We start from the raw sequence: 25058 nt of genomic DNA, 5'->3' as shown, positions 1-25058 counted from the left end.
ATGAAAATGACAAACCCAATCTCTCTCTCTCCCTCTCTCTTTTGCTTCCTAAAACATCTCACCAACCAAGTGTGTTTGTTTGGGTTAATTTAATTTAGGTTTTTGTTCAAGTTCACAATTTTTGTAAATTTACTTCGTTTCAATTAGTGTTTTGTTGGTTGTTAAATGTGGATTTACCAATCTGTTTTTCTGTGTGAACCATACATATTTTTATAGTGCATTTGATTAACATTGTGTCAACCAAATCAATCCTCTGGATAACCAAAGAGAGTCTTAGATAAAGAGGAAATAGAGTCGAGGTAATAACACTTTATGATGGATTCAGCTTTACTCTTTATTTTCTATCACAATTCCATTGTTTCCTGAATTTATCTTTTACCTTTTATTTTTTTCTATTATTTACCTTCATGTCTCTGTCTTTTCGACTCTTCTTGACTCATCCTCAGTACCGATCCAAAATTACTCTTTAGCTTCGTATTTTCTTTGTAATTCTATCTTTGTTGGTCTTTTCACATTTCATCTGATCTCCTGAATTTATCTTTATCTGTATATATTTTGCGTCTATCTGATAGATTTCATTTTTTACATAATTACTCTATTGTTTTTTAGTGTCCTTTTCTCCCTTTTAAGGAATCTGTCAATTGACTAATACTAACCAACCGGATCAACCAAATTATCAATTCATCTTGTGTTTTTTTGTCATAGTTTTTCCATGTTTTTCTCTTTTTGATATTTTTTCTGCTTTTATGGAAATCTAAAAAGCTTGAACTTTTATGCTCTTTCTCTATCTGATTTGACAAAATCTGCTCTTACGTTTTTGATTGAACAGCGAGATAAGTAAGTTGTGATGTCAAATTGTTAGTGTAGTAATCCTTGCAATTAACAGTCGTTGTATCTCCTTCTCCATAACCATTTCCCAGTTGTCATCCGTATATTGATACTGTATATAACTCTTTACTAGACAATGTCAGTGAATTGTCCAATTTGGATTGTTGTGATATTCCTTGTGCCTTTGTATTGATTGCTTTTTACTGCCACCATTATCCTTACAGTAGTCATTTTGTTTCCTAGCTTTTTCCTTTATCACTGTTTAGCTTTATCATTTTAACAAGTTGAGTTTGTACTTTGCATGTATGTGTTGACACTCACCAACCATTACAATTCAACTGACTTATATTTTTGTGATGAGTCAATGTTTAGGTAGCGGTGATTGCTGATTGATAGGCTGCTTAAAGGAGTCTTTTGTGTTCAGATCATCTTTAATTAACTTGTTTCGTTTTTTCCTTATTCTGTAATTTTTTTCTCTCCTTATAATATTCTTCGTCTTTCCCCTTCTGATTAGGCTTCAAGAAAAAAAAATAGGAAGCGATGATGCGATAAACATGGTTCATTGGGGATGCTGTTACTTGTTAAAATTGTCTTCGGTAAAATTAAATTTCATCAAGATGTGTTCCACTCAAGTGAATTATTGTGATCATCATGTTTGTGCGTTCCTTTATAATTGAGTAATATTAAGGTTAAACAAAAATTGTTTATCCGCCATCAAATAAGACACCGTTTTTGTTATACAAATTTTCTTCATGTTTTTCAAGCAACCCACAGTGATGATTAAAACAGCAGGTATTAGCAAGATGACAGATAATTGTTTAGATATTAATCAACTGCCTATAGAGGTCCGGGAAAAACTGGCTGAGCTTGATTTAGAGTTAAGTGAAGGTGATATAACTCAAAAAGGTTATGAAAAGAAAAGATCTCGCCTATTGGCTCCATATCTTTCCTGCCAGCCCGCTCAAGGATCCGCTAGCCCATCAACCCGTGCCAAAAGACGAGTTCACCGTCGATTAACCCGGCATGAGTCTCGTTATCACTCTGAAGTTCGCCAAGAAGCCGTTCAACAGGCTTTAGCAGCTATGCAAAACAGGGTTAAGCCATCTTTACCCATGCCATCGAAAAGAACCTCTTTAATGGCAACAACAACCTCACCTTCTCGAGAGAATCGAGTAACTGGATTAACAGATACATCATCTGATGAAGAAGACGAGGATTCATTGATTAATGAGAGTAGTGGTGGAGGAACTCCAGATGATGATCTCTTTATATCTGTTCGTCCAACCCATCTTATTAGTGGACACAACATTCGCCAGCAAAAATCTTATGACCAACAACCTAAACATCATTATCATCATCAATCTTCAACTGATACTTCAACAACTTCTTCACCCGCTCATGAACCCAATTTACCACCTCAACCTTTACCACCCAGAGTCATTGGTGTACAAGGTTTTCGTGATCATCAACCATCCTCACCAGTTGAACATCGAAGTAAAGAAAAAAAGGAAATCAAAGCACCGTCCATTGTTCCTAGGGAGAGTAAACAATCGTCTCAACGGCAATTACAATCAGCTTTTCAAAATCAATTGAAAGCTCATCTCAAAGATAAAGTGAAAACACCAATTACATCATCAACACCGCAACAACCACCCTTAATACCCTCACCAGCATCCTCTATGCAACAACCATCTTCAACAACTGTTAACAATCTTGACGATAATGACCAACCACCATTACCACCGCCTCACCAGTCAACTCAATATCCTCCAAGAATGATGAAACAACATCATTTCAATAATAACAATAACAGTAATAACAACAACAATAACAATAATATCAACCTGAGCAGTAGTATTAATAATAATAAAGATAATTTAAGCCGTGGTTCTGGTGATGGTACTGGAAGTGGTGGAAGTAGTTATGATGATAACTGTAGTAGTAGTGAGCGACCACCTGAAAAACCTCCTCAAAGGATAAGTTCTAGATCAGATACAAACATCATGAGCATAACCGATATGCTGCAAAGTTTATCAACAACAAATACAAGTTTCTCCACACAAAATCAACAATCTCAACCTGATGTAACCAAAACTAATAACAATAATGATTCTTTATCACTTAGCAGAACCTCACCCTCAAGTCAAGATATTGGCCCAGAATATGATAATGTTTATGGTCATCAAGAAAACACTGGTTCACCAGTGCGCACCAGTCGATCACCATCTATCGATACTTATGGTACAGGTAGATGGAAGGTATCAGCCAAAATCCAGCAGCTTTTAAATACACTAAAAAGACCAAAGAAAAGACCACTCCATGATTTTTATATTGACGATGAAACTGATTTAGAAATAGCTGCCAATCAATTGGATCCATCAGCACCTAGACCAGAGGGAAGTACCATGTTGCCATCAGTCAGTGAACCTCTCATAGTTTCCTCTGGACTACCCAAAAGTTTAGAGGAAGCTCTTCAACGTTACGGTTCAGCAACCTTTAAAGCTCCAGCAATCACTGTTCTCGATCCTACTGGAAAGATTAGTCCCTCGATAACTTATGGCAAATTACTGAGTCGAAGTCGCAAAATTGCATACAATTTATTAAATAAAATTGGTCAAAAAGGTCTTACCACTGGGGCTGAAACAACAACTATTAAACCCGGTGACCGTGTAGCATTAGTTTATCCAAACAGTGATCCAATTGGATTTATTTGTGCTTTCTATGGCTGTCTCATGGCTGGAATAGTTCCGGTTCCAATTGAGGTTCCCATGTCCAAAAGGGATGCTGGATCACAACAAATAGGCTTTCTTTTAGGCTCTTGCAATGTTTCTTATGCACTAACAGCTGATGCATGTTTCAAGGGATTACCCAAATCACCCGGAACTGGTGAAATTCATACCTTCAAAGGTTGGCCACCTTTAACCTGGTTAGTTCCAGATAATTGGTCAAAACCGCCAAGAGATTGGGTTCCACCGCCAAGGATCTCTGAAGAGGTTCCAGCTTATGTTGAATATACTCTTGATAAAGATGGTTCAATGAAAGGTGTTTGTGTCTCTCGACAAGCCATGATTTCCCACTGTCGAGCTTTAACCAGTGCTTGTAATTACACTGAAGGTGATGTTATGGTTTGTGTATTGGACTTTAAACGTGAAGTTGGACATTGGCATTCAGTGTTAACCAGTGTCCTCAATGGAATGCATGTCATCTTTATACCTTACTCACTAATGAAAATAAATCCCTCCTTTTGGATGTTAATGATTACCAAATTTAAAGCAACTGTGGCCATCTGTAAATCTCGTGATTTACATTGGGGATTATTGGCAACCAAGGAACACAAAGATGTAAATTTATCAACACTTCGAATGTTATTAGTGGCCGATGGCTCCAATCCATGGTCACTTTCCTCTTGCGATCAATTCATGAGTGTATTCCATAGTCGCGGACTTCGCCCTGATGCTGTTTGTCCCTGTGCTGCTTCACCAGAAGCTCTTACCGTTGCCATCAGAAGGTAAGTCTCTTTATTTGTAAACTCACCAGAAAAGCAATATAAATGAAACATTTTCTTCCATTGTCAATATCCACAAATGAATTAAATTCAGATTTTTCTCTTGACATAATTACTGTAATGATATAATTTCATGATCAACTTGATTCATTGTTTCATTCATTTTCTTGACATTTACTTTTCTCATCTTCATCCATCACTATTATATTACCTTTTTATTATCCCTCAATATCACCACCACCCTAAAAATTGATAATTATTTCGGTTCATTTCTACAATCAGCTAATTTATGATTCATGTAATCATTCATTTTTTTACAAAAAACTAACAATTCAAGGTTAGACTTGTAAATTAAGAGCCGGGAATTATTGAATCAATACTGAAGCTGAATCAATAGTGAACATTGAAAAAAATCATTTACTCATTACTATTTCATGTTTCAACGCAATGACAAATGTTATTGCCAAACAATCATTTGATTTTTTTTCTCTACAATATTAATTGCAATTGTTATTCAAGTCTACGGGCTAACAACCTTTTCTCACTTTCTTTTCTTGCTAACTTTACTTCCTCCATTTTTTGAGAAAACAAAACAAAGCAAGAAAATTGAAGGAAAAGTATATCAAGTCAATTAATTTTGATGGAAATAATGATGATTATGTTTACTCCTCTTCCCCAACTTGCAAAACACTTTTGACTTTTCCTTCACTGACTTAAGGAAACGGAAAAAATGTTTCCTTCAACTCACACAAACACACACATTGACTTCATTATAAAGGTTAAGACGCAAAAAGCATGTTTATTAGCTAAGTGGTCCTGCTTCAAAATTGACCAGTCTCAAGACATAACAAAAAATAACAAGTGAGGGTCAACTTTTCCGTCCAACTTGAAATATCTAAACATCTTGCCTTGCTCCATGCTCTTCATTATCATCATAACTTTGTCTTATTGATGAAGTTTATTTACTGGGAATCTATCGATCAGCCAATGTTTCTTTGTGTTAACATCTCAACTAATTAAAAAAACTCAACATTTGTAAACAAAAATGCTGCTTTTATCAGGAAACTTAACCTTTTCTTATCAATTGATCATAAACTCAGTCAGTTTCGGTGTTGCTTTTTCATACTTTACACCTTGTCATTAATTTAGTTAATTTTAATTTGTCGATTTCAAGATTTTTGCCATCATTTAACAGATTGTCTTCAGTATGCTCAAAATTTATCAGCAACTGTTCAATTATATGTTGAAAATGAACAATTTGTTTCTGTTTTCATCTTTAAGTTTATTTTTCTCCTGAATTACAACATGAATTTTAACCAAGATAAATGTGAGAACATCATTTATATTACATTAATACGAAACTTCAATTAGGAGCAGCTAATTTAACATACAACATTCAACGTTTTTCTTCAACTGATAATCATGATTAGTAGCACTTATGTATATTTATATCTTTATATTTAAATATTCACTTAATAATATACAATATTTTGTTGTTACTTTTAAAATACAGAATGAAAATTGGAAAGTTTGAAAGTAGCATTGATAATGGTTATTAGTGGATAACATTGATTTAATGTCCAACATTAGTCAAAACGCTTAAAGCCAATTCCATACTATTTTTACTATTATTGAAAAATGTCATTCTAATCATTTTGTTCATCTTCACCATTTGAACACACTCATGATAAAGTGTTTACGAGTGCGTTGATGTCAATTTAGGTTTTAAAAAACTATCTCAAAAAAAGTTAACATTTGCCTTGAGCAATTATCTCATTGATCATGTCTTTATAACAAGCATTTATTTCGCACTTTTTGTTTCTATTTTGTTTTCCATTGAACTTTTTCATTCTCATTTATCATGATAGCTATAAGATTGATTGCTATTCAAGTTGATATCCTTTTTGTTCCGATTTGATCATCTTTTGCTGTCTAAACAAAATTACTTTTTCCTCTCTTCTCTAAATCTGATTACCAATCTGTTTCAATTCAGTTCGTGTAATCTCTTTGATTATTTAATACAATCTTATTGTCTTTTCAGGTCTAATCCTTGAGACATTAATTGTGATTATAATCAATGAAAACAACATTCACTGCGAAAATTAAAACTTACTTTACCTTTTTAGGTAACAGCTATTTCCACATGAAAATTTCATACTTTATCCAATTTCAATTTAATCTTGATTTAGATTTCCATGAAATCCAAACATTCACCAAATATAGAGTTGATCAGTTGAATTAACATTTACATGATTATCCTGTGAAAATTTAAATTTGTTAAACTTACTACTCTTTAATGGTTAATGTAAATTGATGCTTGAACGCATTTCAATGCATTGAACAAACTCATTGGTCACCTTTTTTTGCATAACTTTACCTAAAGGTCAATCCTTCAGAAATAGTCAAATGTCATCTGGTGTTTCTTTGCATTCATTAACGCATTTAATTGTGTCTGGCCGTAATTTGACGCAACGATGAGACCATTTTAGTTTCACTATTCAAAGCAACAGACAAGTTAATCTTATTGTTATTCCGATAATTACTGTGAAAACTTGATATTGTTGTCACAATATCAAGAAACTGATGATTAAAATGGGAAATGTTACTTTAAAGCGACTCAATTATCATGATAATTATGATGATACAATTGACCATGGAAATCAAATAATAGAGTTGATCATTTACCTGAATTGCAGCCTTGAACATCGGTATAACTGATGTAATTTTAATTGTAATCAGCTAATCAGAGCCAGTTTTAAACTGTCATTAAAACAAGTTTTCACTCAATTTCTTGTTTTTCCGTAATTTTGTTTATCCTTTTCCCTCATGATTCATCCAGAATTTTTGCTTCATCCAAATCTGAATGATTGCTTTCCTATTCGAAACATTCATTATTGATTTCAATGGATGAAACAATTTCAAACTATTCACAATTAGCTCTTCTGTGAACTTTATTTACTCTCGAAGCTTTAATTGTGAGATATTGATAAATTATTGAGAAAAATATCATTTAAATTTCACAATTAAATGTTCACCATTTGCTGACTTGACAAACCTTAAAAGATGTCAACCAAATAATTTAATCTCTCAACCCTTTTACCCAACATTAACTATTCAAGCTACTTGACTAACTGTAAAATTAGGTTGTGCATAAAACTGTAAACAAGCAATTAAACAACGGTCACTTTGACAATTTGTGATTAAAATGAACCACAAAAAAGGTTGAATATTTCACTTTTAATTGTGATCCCTTTTATAATGAAATATTGTTACAATGAAAGACTGAAAATGAAACATGAAAGAGAAGCTGAAATGTTCATCAACTTGATTCAAAATTCACCATCAAATGCATCATATTAGTCATCAAATTGAAGATTCTTTGTACTGTTGATGTTAATCATTATAATTGACCATAAGTTGAATCACCTTCTAAACCGTTTGTAATCAATCAAAGTGCTTCTGTAAATCCAGTTTTCATGAATAGCAAGAAATCTTTTTTAAGATTTTCTCTGATTAACCAGTGAATATAAATCAGCTGATTTTCGGCCTCTTTCCAGAAAATTTTCACTCAAAATGAATCTCAACCTTTTAATGATCAAATATTAATATTAACGGTCGTTGTCCTTTGAGCATTATGTTTCACTTTTTTTTCTGATTCGTATTGTAATATTTTAAACTGAATAATAACTGTAAACGGGAAGTCTTTTGTTCTCATCATGAGAATTGTTATTATCATGGAAACTAGCAAACCTCAGATTAAAAACACTGAGATGTTCATTAACATGTACAGACTTTTCATTTCTAATCATATCTGGTTAAATCTTTATAAGTTTATTTGTTTATCAACAGCCAAACGAAACAACTCAACTCAATTAAAGTTGATTAACTTAATAGCAATGAGATTTATTACAAGATTATTATCTATATTATCATTAGCTGATTAACCATTGATGATTGAAAATTGATTTTACTTCCATATTCATCTGATTCAATGCTCTCTCTCTCTCTCCATGAAAACTACTTTTTTTGGGAAACCTTTTTGCTCATCTTTCATCATCTTTTCAAGATTATTAACTCATTATCGTTATCTTCATGGACCAACATGAAAGCCAACTCTATAAGTTTACATTATCCTAATAATGAATTTTCCGCCTCTAATCATGATACAACCAATACCAAGTTAACTCAATTTTTCTTGATAAATTGTTGCGTTGAATTTAATTTAATGTGACTTTTTGTTTGATTTAATGTGAATTGATATTAATGATTTACTTCCTTCATTTAGTTTACAGTTGAAACAAATCAGTGTTACTAGGATAATGATAAACACACTTAGACTAATCACACATCAGAATCAATGTGGTTTAACTGATTTGTTGGATAACTTCATTTCTGGTGAATATCAAACATCCCGTTAATAACTTTTAATTGCTACAATTTAACCACTAAAACGGTTTTTAATAATATTGTAAAATTATGAGCGGAATCATTTTGATGACCATAATCATTTGACCATCAATGCTACTCTGATTTACAATTTGCTGAATAACTTGACAACTTATTATTTTGCTGTCAAAATGAATCGTTTTATTTGACGTCCCTTGACATTGATAAAGCATTTTATATTTAATTGTATTCAATCATTTGATCAATTTTTACCTTAATATCTTGAATATTCATATTTTAAATGCATCTTTTCAGTGAAACTATCAAAATTTTCAAATTGTGTTGTATTGCATTTTGAACCATTTTAATAACTGTTATCTCGCCACTATTAGACTCTTTATCATGCTGTGTAATTCATAATTTAATAACAATTTAAGGTGTAACTAACTGTTCTTGATAATCAAATATTTATTATTTACTTGACACTTTATTCAAGAAGATTATCTATTGTAATAATCGTAACCATTTTATTGATTATTTTTCATCTTCTCACACAAAGAGATAATAGGATTTGACAGGTCGACAGAGTTGAGTAAAGTTTAATTTATTCAATGAAAAAAGGTAAATTCAAAGTGAATGATAATTTGTGATGTTGTGTCACTATTTGAGGGTCAAACAATCAATTCAAATCTTGAAATAGAATGAAAGAAAAGCTGAAAAGGTAAAAAAGGAAGAAAGGTAAACTTATGGAGAAAAAGAAAGAAATGAATTGAAAGTGATTGAGTTTAAATAATGAGCTTGAGGTTTTGATAAATCACTTGACTTGAAATGTTTAAGTAAATTTACTCTACGTTTTCAAATGATTTAATGTAAATTTTTGATGATCATCATTTTTGAATCATTTTACTTTGGCGAAAAGATTTAAAGTTTCAAGTTAAGTGATGAACAAACAGTTGAAATGAGCTGACGATGAGTAAAATAGCTTTTATTATTATATAAAAATTGTCTGCCATTCAAAATATTTCTCGTTATTTTATTAACACCTAATTTTGTTTCCTTCATTCCTCGCCAAAACCAAATATAACTTGATATTCATTTTTCAACTTGATTCACTTTCTCATCTTCATCTTCACCCATTTTGCCTTTCCTTTCCAGGGAAAACATTAGCTTTTCACTTTTGAACAATTTCTTATTTCTCTTGCTCAACTCCGAATATGGAACAAAATTTATGTTTCTTGACCCAGTTTTACTCTCTGCATCGTTTAAACATTACATTGACTCCTTTTTTGTTTCCTTCATTTTCCTCTTTACACTTGAGATTTTAAGTTATCCAATACTGTAAAATGATACCAATTAATTTCATTTGAAATTCATAATGGTTGAAAAAACTGTACAGCTGGATGATAAATGATGTGAACGATGAAGAGTGATGTTCAACTTAGGGCGAAGAAAAGAGAAACATAAAGTAAAAAAAGCATCAAATATTTCATGTTTTATGTTCAATATTTTTCATTATTTTGTCACTTAATGAAAGATCTTGAATTGATGGAAATCAAAAATTACATTAACCAGAATATGATGACTTCACTTGGCTTCAGAGATAAATCATAAAACCAAGCAATTTTCACAAATTTAGTTATCATGGAACAGTTTAAAGTCAAATTAACTTCGTTGGTTAGTTTATTCACTGTTTCACCAACTTATGCTTGTTGTTTCTGAGATGATTCAATTTCTTTGTTAGCATTTGGATCGACGAGTAGAGGATTCGTGAGTTCACTTTCTTGTTTATTGTCCTTTTGTTTTTCGGCAATTAGTGCTAAATCCCATTTCTCCTTGTTTCTTGTGAGCACAATGGCGTTGCCCAGTGGATGGATGAACATTATCGCTGCCAATGAGTAGACAAGACCTGGATTGTAGTCTATTGTTGCTTGAAATACTTTGGTATAATATAGTGAAGATAATATTGGAATTATTCCTCCAATCGCTGAATTAAATGCAAACAGTTTTCCAACTTCATCTGTAGGAACCATTCGTGAAAGTATTGAACGATCAATTGCTAGTAAAACACCAGCAAAACTGCCAAAAAACATGAAAACGTAGACAATTGGACTAAGAATTAATCCTTTGACCAGGAAACAGTAAGTGACTGAAACGATACCAATAATGGCAACTGCACTGTCATGAAGTTTCATTTTGTAAATGAATAAAGGTGGACCCACAATGGCACCTAAAGTAAAAAAGATCATTACAAGTGACCCATAATAGCCAATCTGTTTTGCATCCCAATGGTAAACTCGTTGGTTAAATTGATAAACAATATTTTGTTCACCCAGATAAGTCATGTTCTGTATAAACCCAGCCATTAAGGTTGAAATTATATACCAATGGCCATTATTGGGCCTTTTCTTGAATACACAGCGAACGCAGGATAAAATCAAGTTATCAGGTTTGAGCAAGTCAGCAACTATTTGCTTGAAACCAACTTTTTCTTCCTTCTCTTTGCCTCCATCTTCAACATTATTCAAATTAACATCTAACTTTTCCACCGTTTGTTGATCAACAGTCTGATCGGAATCATTTAACATTACAAAAGCCCAAATCGTAGCAAGAACAGCGCCCAACGAGGAAAAAATGTAAACCCCAACGTAATTACGAAGAAGACCAAAAGACCAAAAATCGCTTGCAATCAAATGCCCTCCCAAAGTGTTAGCTGTAGGCATAGCTGTAAATGAATGAAAAAATTGGAAATTTGATTAAAATTCAATCGAAAAGGTTGCTTTCCTTTCTTCATGAAATCAAATCAACTTTTCAAAGTAAATTACAAATTGAGAGTTCACTCACTTGCGAAGAAAAAAATCTCAAGAACCGTGAATCTTATGGCTCGATATTTAGCCGGAGTTTTCCGAGTTGCATAAGTAAAGGTACCTGTATAAATGATCGCTCCACTTCCAGTCAAAATGGGAAACAAATAAGTGTACAACAATGAATAAGGATCTGTAAAAAAACATTTGTCAATTTTTTCATTTCAAAACTCAATTCCAATCTTACCTGTTTCAAAATGAATACACTGATAGATGACCATGATATTTTGAACTACATTTGCTGCTGATGCAAAGCCAAGCATGTATCTCAAATGGTTGGGATAAGCGTCGATCCAATAACCCATAATGAGAGATGTGAATATTGTTGGTATTGTTGTTATTATTGTTATGTACATTTTAAGTGTTGTCGTCTCTTTGAAAACACCTATTTGTATCGAGTCATATTCACTTGCTGATGATTCCAGTCTCAAACAAACAGATTCATTTGCTGAATAATGGTTCATACAATATTTATCTTGAATTAACTGATTTAAAGCAATATTTGGTAATAGTGAGCTGAACATGCTCATGAAAAAGAAAACATCAATTCGAAGAAGCTTGATTAAGCCGAAAAACTCTTTCACTGTAATTTTAGGCATTCTGATGGTTTATTGTAATAATACTTACATTGAAATGTAACTACAAGAATTAGACGAGAAAATGATCAAACATTTTTTAAACTAACATTTATTTCCTTATCTAACAAGTAGTGAACCTTGTCGGCTCTCGATCACGTTATAATCAACTTAAACGTTGCCAATTCCAGGTCTCGAAGCACTTGATAACATGAATTCAAGGTTTAATCACTTGAATTATTACATGATGGTTAGTTGATGCATTCGCCCTCACTTATCTTACATTGTACTTAGATTTCAAATACCAAGATAAGAAACAATTTTCATGAAAATATCGACTTCGATCTTCTTGGTACTTCAGCTGTAATTACTTATGATTTTATGCAAAAAATGATTAGATTCTAGAATTTTTCCAATTCCTTTATTTTTATCCAAGTCAAATTCACGTTCATAGATTCAGAATGATTGTTACATTGAAAAAGTTGTGCGATTTTTTTATTATAAAAACTGTTTTACTCATAAAGATGTTGAAAAAGATTGGTCGAGTGAACCAGAAAAAGAGAGAAAAAATTGAACCAAATATTTAATTCTACTTTTCATTTCTATTATGTAAGTTAATTTCAAAAGGTCAGTGTGAAAATTGGACTCAAGAGTGAAGAGGAAGAAAGGAAGATAAAGATTTACCAAAAATCTATTGATCCTCAACGCTTCATCATCCTCTTGATCTTTCCATCATCTCTGGTTTAAATGATACACAAAGAACATTCTTTATCACCAATTTTTCTCTTGATTTTGGGTTACAGGTTTTTACACTTAAAACAAACTTTCTCTTCAAACATTTTACTTTCGCCTTCATCATCAACTTTCTTCTGGCTCTTTCAATCTTCCGATAACATTTCTTAGCTCAAAAAAACCAACAATAACGTCAAAAAATCAACAGCATGATGATGCGGTTGCCCACTAGATGCAACTCAAGAGACCAATTACCCACTGACTGGTTTCTTGTTCACGGTTAAAAAGTCCATGGGAAAAAATTAACAAAGAACGAGATGATGATGATGAAGATGAAGGTTAAGGTGAAGTGTAAAGACAAAGAAGCCAAATATATTAACAGCTACTTAAGAAAGTGGGTGGAAGAGGAAAATGAGGAGGAAAAAGGAGTAAAAGTAAAGACTTTTGATGCGTTTTCATTTCACGTAACAAGTGTATTATAAAAAAGGTGTAACATTAGTAAAAATTGCTTTCAAAATTTACCTGTAAAAAAGAGAAAAAAAGAAGTTCTTTCATCTTGAAAGACCGAGAGGAAGATGAAGGTGAGAGAGTCAGAGTGATGAAGATCACTTCATCAAAAAAGTCATCATCTCCAGATTGTTGAGCTGCTTTTTAATCCATGATTCCTGTTGTTTGATGAGTTTATAACCTACAATTGTGACTCTTTCATTTAATCATTTCTAATTGTCCAAAAATTATCCAAATTGTTGTCCTTAATTTTATTTCTACGTCTTGTGAATACTTTGAAAACGTCATTTCAACCTTTTTTTAGCTTTTACAATCCATTTGTCAATGGAAATGGAAGAAATCTTTTGAAATCAATTCCATTTGAAGTTTCATTCTGTTGTCTCAAAGTTGTTACTTGTCTCATGTGTCCTCTCATTATCATCATGACCATCATCATGGTGATATTGATCACTCCAACAGGGAAAGGTTAAGTTGAAATAATGGGTTTTTATCTCAAAGACAATTTAAATTGATCGATCAATCGACTTTCCCTTTCATCTTAACCTGATCTTGATATTGTTTCACGATTCACAGCATTCTTAATGTTACTTTGTTGTTACCTTTTCCTTCCCTGTTTACTGTTTCCTATTAAATCAAATTGATGTTTACCTTTTGTTTCAACCCTCATTGATAGGTGAAGGAAAACAAAATTGAAAATAAATAATGAAAAATTGACGAAAAAAATTCCAAATTCTAAGCAATTGATCAGTTCTTGTAATAATTTCAATATTGACTTGAACAATTATTGTTACAGTTTCAAAAGCACCAATATTACCTGTAAAAGATGAAAATGATTGTGTTTGTTGATCGTTTCCAAGACACACTCACTTTGTTTATTCACATTCAAGTGTCTTTACCTTTCTGTGTGTCCTTTTTTGTCTAACTCATCATAATTTTGACATTGATAGTTAATTATTATTATGCAATTGAATGATTCTCATGTTTGTTGATTGTTGAAAGACCAGGTTCATTATTTGGAGCTATCTGAAGTTTCTTCCTAGAACTGTTAATAACCTTGAGTGTTATTTTAATGGTAGGCTGAACATGAGCTTTTTATACTCAGCACTTTCAGATTACATTTATCTGTGAATACTTCCTACTCAGGGCAAAAAAGCAAAATTCAATAGCTTAATGTTTCATAGTGATAAGCCCATTGAACTATCCCATTGGAGTTGAGGATAAAAAACAATGTAAACAGTCAAATGTAAAATGCAATAAAAATCCCGAGAAGAGTCAAGATTTGAATTGAATATTTGATTTTTGTTGACTTTTTTCAATGAATTGTCCGGAAATACAATTAGGCCATTAAATTTGAGGATATCCTGGTTCATTTTTATATAAACATTACCATTTTAGATTATATTTTAATTAAATTAACTCCTTGACATTTACTTAATCATCAACATAATCTACTGAATATTTGCTTTTTATTTCAATGTAAATCTCAATGTATTCAATATGGAAATCAATATTTACTTAAATTCACTCAACATTTCAACCATTTTTAAGCTTCTCTTTGATTATTATTAACGGTTATTTAAATTATTAAGGATTATTTACACTTTAAGATTTAACAATACAATGTATTATTAGTTAATTGTTGCTAATATTGAATCTTTCGATATTTGCTTCACATTTAATTTCACTTTTGCTTTTTGTTTTCCTGTATTTTTCAGTGAACAACCAAAATCAAAGTGTTACACCAAAATTGATTCTTGGAACGATGAAATTAATGTATCATTAACACGCTAAATCGTGATTGTTTTTAGCTAAATTATCATCAATTAGTGATCATCTTCCGTTGATTGTATCATCAAGATAACACTTTAAAATCAACTTTCTTTAAATAATATTTTCAAATCTCCATTTGAAGGTTATCGACTTATTGTATTCATTGTTTGCTGATTTGTGTTTATTTGCGTTTATTTTGACGATTAGTTTTTTTCTTGTATTTTGCTTTTACTGTTGTTTGTGAATATCATTTTGCCCGTAAGGTTAGTTTTATTTCAAGATGAGAGCGATTCTGATAAATCAACTTCTCCTCCAGGGATCCCCTGAAAATTGAATTGAAAGCAAATTAAATTAACGGTCTTGACTATTGATGATGAGGGTGAAAGGAACGATTGACTTTTTGAACAAAATTAAAATTAAAGAAAAAAATGGTTAATATTTCGATTAAATTGGAAAAATCAAAAGAAATAAGTCAAATTTATTATCATCATCATTACTTTCATAAAACGCAGTAGATTTCAAATCTCTATTATCATTATGGATGAATTTGATTTAATATGTTCTGAATGGTAACTCAATTTGATGTTAAATCAGCCAGTAAACAGTTTTAATCAGAACCATTAAATGACAACATTTTTAACCTAACCTTTACACTTTTCTCAACATTCCAATAACTTTTTTGGTGACAACTTTTTTTAATCAAATAATAATGAATTGGTTTGACACACGCTCCATTGAACTATCAAACATTTTGATTTTCATCCTTCTTGACTGTTATATTATCAGATACAAATCTTCATCAACACATTGATCAGCTGCAGAAGAGATGACATTAAAATATTATCAAAAAAGGGAATAACCTGAAATTTCAGCTTTCAATGAGATATTTATCATTTGAACGCCTAAGAATAAAAAATAATACCTGATCAATTGATGGTGAAAATTTTATTTTTGTATGTATTCAGCTATTTTTAGATGTTATTAAGGTTTGCTTACTCAAAATGTTTTCCGTGTAAATTAACAATTGAAAGCTTCTGAGAAGTTAATGTGCTTTATCAGTTGGTTGTTTAATAATTTTATATTTTTCCTGAATATAATTTGTTAACTGCTTAACCAAATCTTTTAAATACATTATTTTACTCTAGAATTGGCTAATTGGTGTGAAAATAAAGCAATTTTTTCCTATTGATACACTTAACTTGATTTCATTTTTCAAGTTGATCCATTGTGAACAATTGAAATGTAAAAAAAGTGAATAAATCGTGCAAAAAACAGCTTCTATGTAATACAGACTGGATTAAATTCAAAATTGATTTTAGATATTTATGCCTTTTTAGATGAAATCATGATAGTCACGATTCTTTACGATTCTGATCAGATTAACCTAAATGCTTGATAAACTTTAATAGAAATGATAATTGTTAAAACGATGGTTACTTTTTGTTGCTTTTCTTGGTGAATCTTTAAAACAAAACACTGTTGAACGAATTTTTAATTTCTTTCCTTTTTTTGTTTGTGTTTAATTTTAGACCTGGCCGTACGGGGGTTGGAGCAACTGGACGTGGAGTCCTCTCAATGTCGGCGCTAAGTTATGGTGTAATTCGTGTTGACCAGGCCAATAGTTTAACCTCTTTAACCTTACAGGATTGTGGACATATCTTACCCGAAGCAACAGCTGCAGTTGTTAAATTGAATGGATCACCCTATTTATGTAAAACAGATGAAGTCGGTGAAATTTGTATTAGCACAACAGCCACTGGATCGTGTTATTGGGGCCTCCAAGGATTAACAAATAACATATTTAAGATGCAACCACTCAATTCAGATGGTTCAGTCTATTCCGAGAGTCAGACCTTTGTTCGTACAGGACTCATTGGGTTTATGGGACCTGGAGCTCTTGTCTTTGTTTGCGGTACTCGTGATGGTTTAATGCAAGTTTCAGGTAGAAAGCACAATACAGATGACATTATCGCTACAGTTCTTGCAGTTGAACCAATGAAATTTGTGTACCGAGGTAGAATCGCTGTTTTCTCAATCAAAGTACTTCGTGATGATCGTATCTGTGTTATTGCTGAACAAAGGCCCGATTGTACCGAAGAGGAAAGTTTCCAATGGATGAGTCGAGTTTTACAAGCAGTTGACTCTATCCATCAAGTAGGAATTTACTGTCTATCATTGGTTCCACCCAATGCTTTACCCAAAACCCCATTAGGAGGCATTCACCTTCCTGAAGTTAAACGTCGATTCCTCGAGGGAAGCCTACATCCAGCCAATGTACTGATGTGTCCACACACTTGTGTAACCAATTTACCCAAACCAAGGGAGGTTCATCTTGAAATTGGCCCTGCTTCAGTTATGGTGGGCAATATTGTCCAAGGAAATAGGCTTGCAGTTGCTCAAGGCCGGGAACTTGGATCCAATGCAGATGAACCCATGTCTATGGGTGAAAATGATTTTACCCGGAAATATCAATTTATTAGTGAAATATTAAAATGGAGAGCAGTGACCACACCCGATCACAATATGTATACTCTTTTAAATAATAAAGGATGTGAGGCAAGTTCAGTTACCTGTTTAGGATTACATAAGAGAGCTGAAAGAGTTGCCTCTCTTTTACTTGAACGCGGTAAACTAAACACTGGTGACCATGTTGCACTCATCTATCCACCTGGTATTGATCTCATTTGTGCATTTTATGGTTGCCTGTACATCGGTGTTGTTCCAGTTACCATTCGACCTCCTCATCCTCAAAACCTTCAAACAACCTTACCCACGGTGCGAATGATTGTGGACGTTTCTAAATCAGCCATTATCTTATCCACCGGACCTGTTATTAAATTGCTCAAATCCAAGGAAGCCTCAAATGTTGTAGATATGAAATCATGGCCACTTATCATAGACACTGATGATTTACCCAAGAAAAAGTTAACCTCAATCTATCGAGCACCAACACCTGAAATGATTGCTTATCTTGATTTTTCTGTTAGCACAACCGGCATGTTGGCTGGTATCAAGATGTCTCATGCTGCTGCCACAAGTCTTTGTCGCTCTCTTAAATTAGCCTGTGAACTTTATCCTTCAAGGCACATTGCTCTTTGTCTAGATCCTTATTGCGGCCTTGGTTTTGTCCTTTGGACTCTTAATTCAGTCTATTCTGGACATCATTCTATTCTCATTCCACCTTCTGAAGTTGAAGTCAATCCTGCTCTCTGGTTAACAGCTGTTAGCATGTATAAAATACGTGATACATTTTGCTCCTATGGAGTCATGGAGCTTTGTACCAAAGGCTTAGGAACCGGAATAAATGCACTCAAGGCATGGATAAAATACTTTTCAAAAAACAAAGCAAAGCAAAGTTTTAACAATAGATTAGCTTGAGATTTGTCGGCAAAGACAAAGAAACCGCTAAACAAAACAATTGTACTTTGTCACCTTATCTCAAATTTGGGTGATATTCTGGTCAAATTTTTAGTAAGACCATCTAACCTAATTAGTTTACTCAATTAGTAGAGAAGATTAACAGAAAGAGAAGATTAACAAAATAATTGAATTTTAGCTAAAAAGTGTGATGACTAGGGAAAGCCAAACACATTGAAGTCTTGATTAGTTATGTGACGGTATTTTGGGTTCAACTAATAGCGGGAATCATTGCCATCATCCTATTGAGTTAATAAGTGTATAACCAAAAGGAGGCAGCAAAAATTTGCTCTCGTCCCTGCGGCTAATTAACAGATCGCTGACCTTCATAACCTTAATCTTGGCTCAATGATTCATCACTACCATCATTTTCATCTCTCCATCATCATCTTTACCACCACACAGTTATTCACTTGAGAAATGTATTCAAACTATTACTTTTTTCCGTGCAAAAGCAGGGATGTTGTAGATTCAGATGATAATGATGGTGATGATGATAGTGATATAAATGACGAACAAAATTGCGAAAAAAGAATGGCCAAGTTTTAGAAGAAATTTTGACTGACTCTAATCAATTGAAGAACTTTCCTTGATTGTCAATCTTATTATTAATTCCTATCAATAGCTTTGAAATGCATTCTTTAAACTCTTTCCTAATCCTCAATATCATCCATTATCAATTCATTTAAGGTTATGCTTCATTAATAGTTGGCAAGTGAATCTTTTTCAAAACAATTTTGCATTTTGATATTATAGTTTATAAATTGATGTTTTTTTGTATTTCAAATCAAATGTTACATCAATTTAGATTGACACTTTGTCCTGGTTAATTGCCAAAAATGTATCTCTGACAATAGTTGAAACATGATGAGTTTAAAGTCTATATTTGACTTGGGGTGTTTAAAGGTAAAAGAAAATAGATTTAAGGATTGATGATGGCAAGATAAATTATCATCTTCTATTTATACTTTCCATGATCGAATGTGTTAGACCTTGAGACTAAACCTTCTTCCCACCTTTTCTGTCTCTCTTTGATTCAAGAAGAAGATGATAATCATGATGATAATGATAATGATTTAAACTTTGCTTTGCTTCCGGGTCTTTGTTCAATTGATTTATGTTACAATTTTAACATTAACATTTGCTTTTTTTTCTCTCCTCGTAATTTCCTGATCAACAGCAAAGAGGCGTTAATCTTGCTTGTGTCAGAACCTGTGTAATTGTGGCCGAAGAGCGACCTCGAGTCTCATTAACCAATTCATTTTCCAAGTTATTCTCATCCCTTGGTCTTTCTCCTAGAGCGGTTAGCACCAGTTTTGGGTGTCGTGTTAATGTTGCCCTTTGTCTTCAAGGAGCCTCAAGTCCAGATCCGACAACTGTTTACGTTGACATGAGAGCTCTTCGTAATGATAGGGTTACTCTTGTTGAACGTGGTGCTCCTCATAGTCTGTGTCTCATGGAATCAGGTAAATTATTACCTGGAGTCAAGGTAATCATTGCCAATCCGGAGACTCGGGGTCATTGCGGGGACACCAATTTAGGTGAAATATGGGTACAAGCACCGCACAATGCAAGTGGCTATTTCACTGTATATGGAGAAGATGGACTGCAAAATGATCATTTCAATGCTCGTCTGACAACTGGTGATACATCACAAGTTTATGCAAGAACGGGTTATTTGGGATTCTTAAGGCGAACTGAATCTGTTCAAGCTGATGGAGGTTAGAATCACACATTGACTTTTCAAAACTAACCTTACTGTTTTAGTAATTTTAGTTACCCCCTTAAATATCAATGTTAATCTTGATTTATGTATTTATTTATTTACTAATGTATTTTATTTATTTATTTATTCATTTTCAGAACTTCATGATGCCATATTTGTAGTTGGAGCTTTGGATGAAACGATAATGTTACGTGGGATGAGATATCATCCAATTGATATTGAAAATAGTGTTTTACGGTGTCATAAAAAGATTGCTGAATGGTAAGTTAATTGTTTATCTTTTTTTCTGGTTCTATCATTACCAGGATTCTGTTATAATCTGGAAAATTCACGTTTAGCTTAACTAATAATATGCTCTCTTTTCCTATTTCAGTGCAATTTTTACTTGGACAAATCTTTTAGTTGTTGTCGTTGAATTGGACGGTAATGAAAATGAAGCCCTAGATCTGGTACCTTTAGTGACCAATGTTGTCCTGGAAGAGCACCAAATGATTGTTGGAGTCGTTGTCGTTGTCGATCCAGGAGTAGTACCAATAAACAGTCGTGGAGAGAAGCAAAGGATGCACCTTCGAGATGGTTTCCTTGCCGATCAATTAGACCCTATTTATGTTGCTTACAATATGTGATTCTTATCTATCTTAGCTATTCACTTTCTAAATCCTATTCATTTCATTCTCCTTTTTAATCATCCCAAATCCTCGCCAATTTTCATTTCCATTTATTCATTGACGCTTATCACATTCTCACCATGGTTTGCTCATGTTTCAAAAAGTGAACCTTTTCTTAGTTAACATGACATCTTATGTCAGCAAGAACAAAAAAATCAGTATCATTTTTCGTTAACCCTTTTATTGATCCCACAATTTGTTGATAACAGCAAAATTTTGTCATTACATTTTCAACATTTTATTCATTTTTTCACTCAATCCTCCACCAAACATGATAAAAGAGACAACAAAGGCCATTGACAGGATAAACCTTTCCTACTACTTCACCATCATCACTGTTGATCATCATCCATACACCACCTTTTTAATTAAACAAGCATCGATAAAAATTAACCATTAGATTCAGCTGACTGTTATTTTCAGTTGTTTGATATTATTGTTCCAAATTGCTTCATTTACTGAAAATAATTGCAGTTCCATTGTTTTTTAGTTATGTATTTGCTGCTTTTTTTCTCGTCTTGAGCAATTTTTATTTAGCTAAACATGAAAAGCTCAATACAAAACAACTAACAAGTTGTTTTCAACAGTTGAGGTTGAATCGATACACAAAAGTAAATCCAATGCACAACATTTTCATTTATACAAAACAAATTGTCTTCAAGTGCCTAGCTTAAAAAACGTTAACATTAAGGTTATTTGTCAGGTCATTTTCAATGTTTTAACTTTTCTAGGTTTACTTATAAATTTGATTTCAGACAAATTAAAAGCCAAAATGATTCTTATTAGTGCGTAGCAAGCTTCAATTTAATTGTTTAGAAGCTTTAATTTCATTTTATTCATAACTATTTACAGAAAAAAAACTAAACCATTGATCTTGATGGGATCATTTTTCAATAAAATCATCACAATTGCTCCTTTTGTCAGCCAAATTGTAACCCAATATCACATTTCCCGTTAATATCGACATGAAAACATTGACTCTTAGGAAAAACCTTTTCAATCAATACAAAGATCAGTCAATTGAAATGCTCAGTAATTAATGATCTTGTAAACTCAATCAACTTGTTTATTTACTGTAAACATATTCATTGTAATTTGTGATTCTGATTTTTAAAGATTACATTCCATTTTATCCAAAATGAAAAAATGATCAACAAAATGATTTGGTTGTTAATGGTAATCATTTATAGATTGACAATTTTTAGCCCTTTTGACTCTTGTAATAACAACTAAATTCATATCATTGTTGACATTTTTTTTCTCGTTTCCAAAACTTTAAATGTTCAACATGATAATCTCCATTAATCTAATGATTCATTTAGGTAACCTTGTCTTAACTTATTCTCAATGGCATCAATTGTGACCATCGATTATCATAATCATCGTTCTCACCTTAATTCCCATAATTTTCCCCTTCTTTCACTTTTCTTTCAATTCTTTTTTAAGAATCAACCTTTTCATTCTTAAAGTATATTTCAATTGAATACAAAGCAAAAAAAGAGGAAATATTTAAAATGAATTGAATAAATTCATTAACCGTCATCATTTGTAAATCTTTTATATAGCTTTTAATTGAGCTGTATTAATGAAGCTTCAGTTCATTTTAGTGATCATGCAATTTGAACTGAACTTACCATGTTCTTTATCATTAAATTGTAAACTTCAAGCAAAACAGACTTATTTTTAATCGTAAACGGTTCGGTCGATTCCTAACAAATAGCTCCATTAAAAACGGTTAAATTATTAAAAAAAATAAATCAGCAAAACCACTGTAAAAACATTTGAAAAGCAAGATCCAAATGCAATAACTAATGATGAAACTTAATATTATTATAGCTTATATAATATTAGCGAATAATGTCAGCCAATGATTCTTTGACTTTTGCTTAAAATTTAATCTCAAAGCTCTTACTGAACAATTTAAGGACTTCTCAAGTAGACTTATAGATTGTGAGATAGCAATGAACAATCGAAACAAATTCAAAGCGGTTTTGAGGCTGAACCTTTGGTTAGTTTCAAGCAAAAAAATTTATTAATCTCTAGCTAAGCTATCAAAAGGGTAAAATGGAAGCAAAAGTGAATCAAACCTTGAAAATGATCTGAGAATCGCTTGAGAGGAACACGATTCAAAAAGAAAGATTTAGCCTTTGATTGTCTCTGCTCAATTTAGTCTGGCAGCTATGAGTTGTTGCAGAAATCGTTAAAAATAACGCTCAAAACATATACTGTTATAATAAATTCATATCTACAAGAATGTTCACTACATCTACATGCATATTTAAATATTGAAAAATTAAGATTAAAAACAGCAAACCAACATTCCACAAATGCTTATTGATACATTTTCTTGGTTTTTTGTTTGTTGATCAACTCATGATCAACTGATGATTTATGAAATGAATCACATTGAGGGACGAGTTTCAGCCTTTGTAAATTATCAAAAGGGCATTTCTGACCAGATCTGGTTTCAACCCGATATGGTTTGTTATGTTTGATACTTTCAAGAGCAAACATTATTGAAAGGCTGATAGTTGAGGCGATTGGAGGGCCAAGATAAAACGCTTAAGTCAATCTTTTAGCCAAAAGCCATTTTATTGAAACGAGACAAAAATGACAAAGATTTTCATATTCTTATTCATTTTCTTTTTCTTGTTTTAGTCCAAACATCTTTTCGAACGGCAATTGTTCAGTTTTTTTAAGGTTGACTCGTTTAATAAAGAAAGAAGTTAAATGAGTTCTGTTATGCTCTTCATTATTATTGTTGTCCTTTTCTTAGTCAGTTTAACCTCCTCCAAAACTGTTGAGTCAAGTGATTTTTACTATAACCATGATGGAAGGGTTAAAAGAACCAACATCAATTGGATGTCAACTATTCGTGACTCTGTCCATCTTAACCACTTATCGCTGCCTGGGACACATGACACAATGGCCTTCTATGGTGGACCTTTTGTTCAAACCCAATCATTATCATTGGATTCACAATTAAAAATTGGAATACGTGCGTTTGACATTCGCTGTCGCCATATTCATGACACATTTGAGATTCATCATGGACCAATCAACCAAAAAAGCGATATGGATAAAGTGTTAGACTCGATGATTTCCTTCTTGAAACGATTTCCAAAAGAAGTGTTACTTGTGCGAGTAAAAGAGGAACATGTACCCAAAGACAATGGCAGGACATTTGAAGAGACGATGAATTACTATTTCAACAAACCATCCTTTCGTAGTTACATATGGAAAGGTAACTCGACTGTTTTACTTGGTGATGTTCGCGGTAAAATTGTCATTTTTCGCAACTATCCTTCATACCATTTGATTGGGATTCCATGGGATAGCACAGTGATTCAGGATGATTATATTGTACCAACAATCTTCTCTGTTAAGATGAAATGGATTAAGGTTGTTAAACATCTGGAACAGGCTCAATCTCTTGCCTATCGATCTGATTCTTTTATCGTCAATTTTCTTTCTGGAACATCTATTGGAGTCTATCCAAGCTCGATTGCTAAGCGAATCAACGAATACATAACCAAATGGTTGACAGTGTCCCGAGTTGATTTCATCGGTATTATTTATATGGATTTTCCTGGAGAAGGTTTGATCAATAGCATAATAAGGTTAAACTCGGGAATCCGAATAACCAATGGTTTGGGAGAAAGTGGAAAACGATTGGAATTTTCTTGTAACAATGATGGAGTGAAACACCTTCTGAGTCCAACTGAATCGTATCAATATAAACATAAAGTGAATGGGTTAAATATGTGTAAATTTTGGGTTGACCAAAGAAAAGTAACTCTTACCTTAAAAACAGGCAATGAAAATATTGTTGTTAATGAGATTGGATTTTACCGAGTCCATGACGGTTTCTCTGGTAAACATGAACTTGGACGATGGAGGAATCCTATTGATTCATAAATTTGACTGATCATTCCATTGACCATATTCACGACTTTCCAGTGGGTTGGAAATACTCTTCGTAAACAAGATCGTCTTCGTCATCAGATCCTTTTCATTTAACCTTCAAAATGTTATTCTTATTTTCAATATTGAACAATTATTTCACTGAAATATCCAATTTAA

At 32.5% G+C, this 25058-nt stretch overlaps 2 protein-coding genes across 2 annotated transcripts; one reads left to right on the top strand and one right to left on the bottom strand.

Annotated features, from left to right (window-relative positions):
• Positions 1–43: 43 nt before the first annotated feature.
• Positions 44–21368, top strand: DIP2 (disco-interacting protein 2). Its single transcript, XM_015931372.3, has 6 exons — positions 44–299; positions 1343–4336; positions 16694–18479; positions 19762–20302; positions 20445–20568; positions 20681–21368. The coding sequence occupies exons 2-6, from the start codon at positions 1581–1583 to the stop codon at positions 20931–20933; spliced, it is 5460 nt and encodes a 1819-aa protein (XP_015786858.1). The 5' UTR covers positions 44–299; positions 1343–1580; the 3' UTR covers positions 20934–21368.
• Positions 10186–12231, bottom strand: LOC107364075 (uncharacterized). Its single transcript, XM_015931375.3, has 3 exons — positions 11768–12231; positions 11561–11713; positions 10186–11441 (listed from the first exon to the last, which is right to left on the bottom strand). The coding sequence occupies exons 1-3, from the start codon at positions 12177–12179 to the stop codon at positions 10420–10422; spliced, it is 1587 nt and encodes a 528-aa protein (XP_015786861.1). The 5' UTR covers positions 12180–12231; the 3' UTR covers positions 10186–10419.
• Positions 21369–25058: the final 3690 nt, after the last annotated feature.

The sequence above is a fragment of the Tetranychus urticae genome, chromosome 3, assembly GCF_039701765.1.
Source record: "Tetranychus urticae isolate SD_2017Ah chromosome 3, NJAU_TeUrti_SD_1.0, whole genome shotgun sequence".
Lineage (NCBI taxonomy): Eukaryota > Metazoa > Arthropoda > Arachnida > Trombidiformes > Tetranychidae > Tetranychus > Tetranychus urticae.
This window is presented reverse-complemented; position numbering and strand designations above follow the sequence as displayed.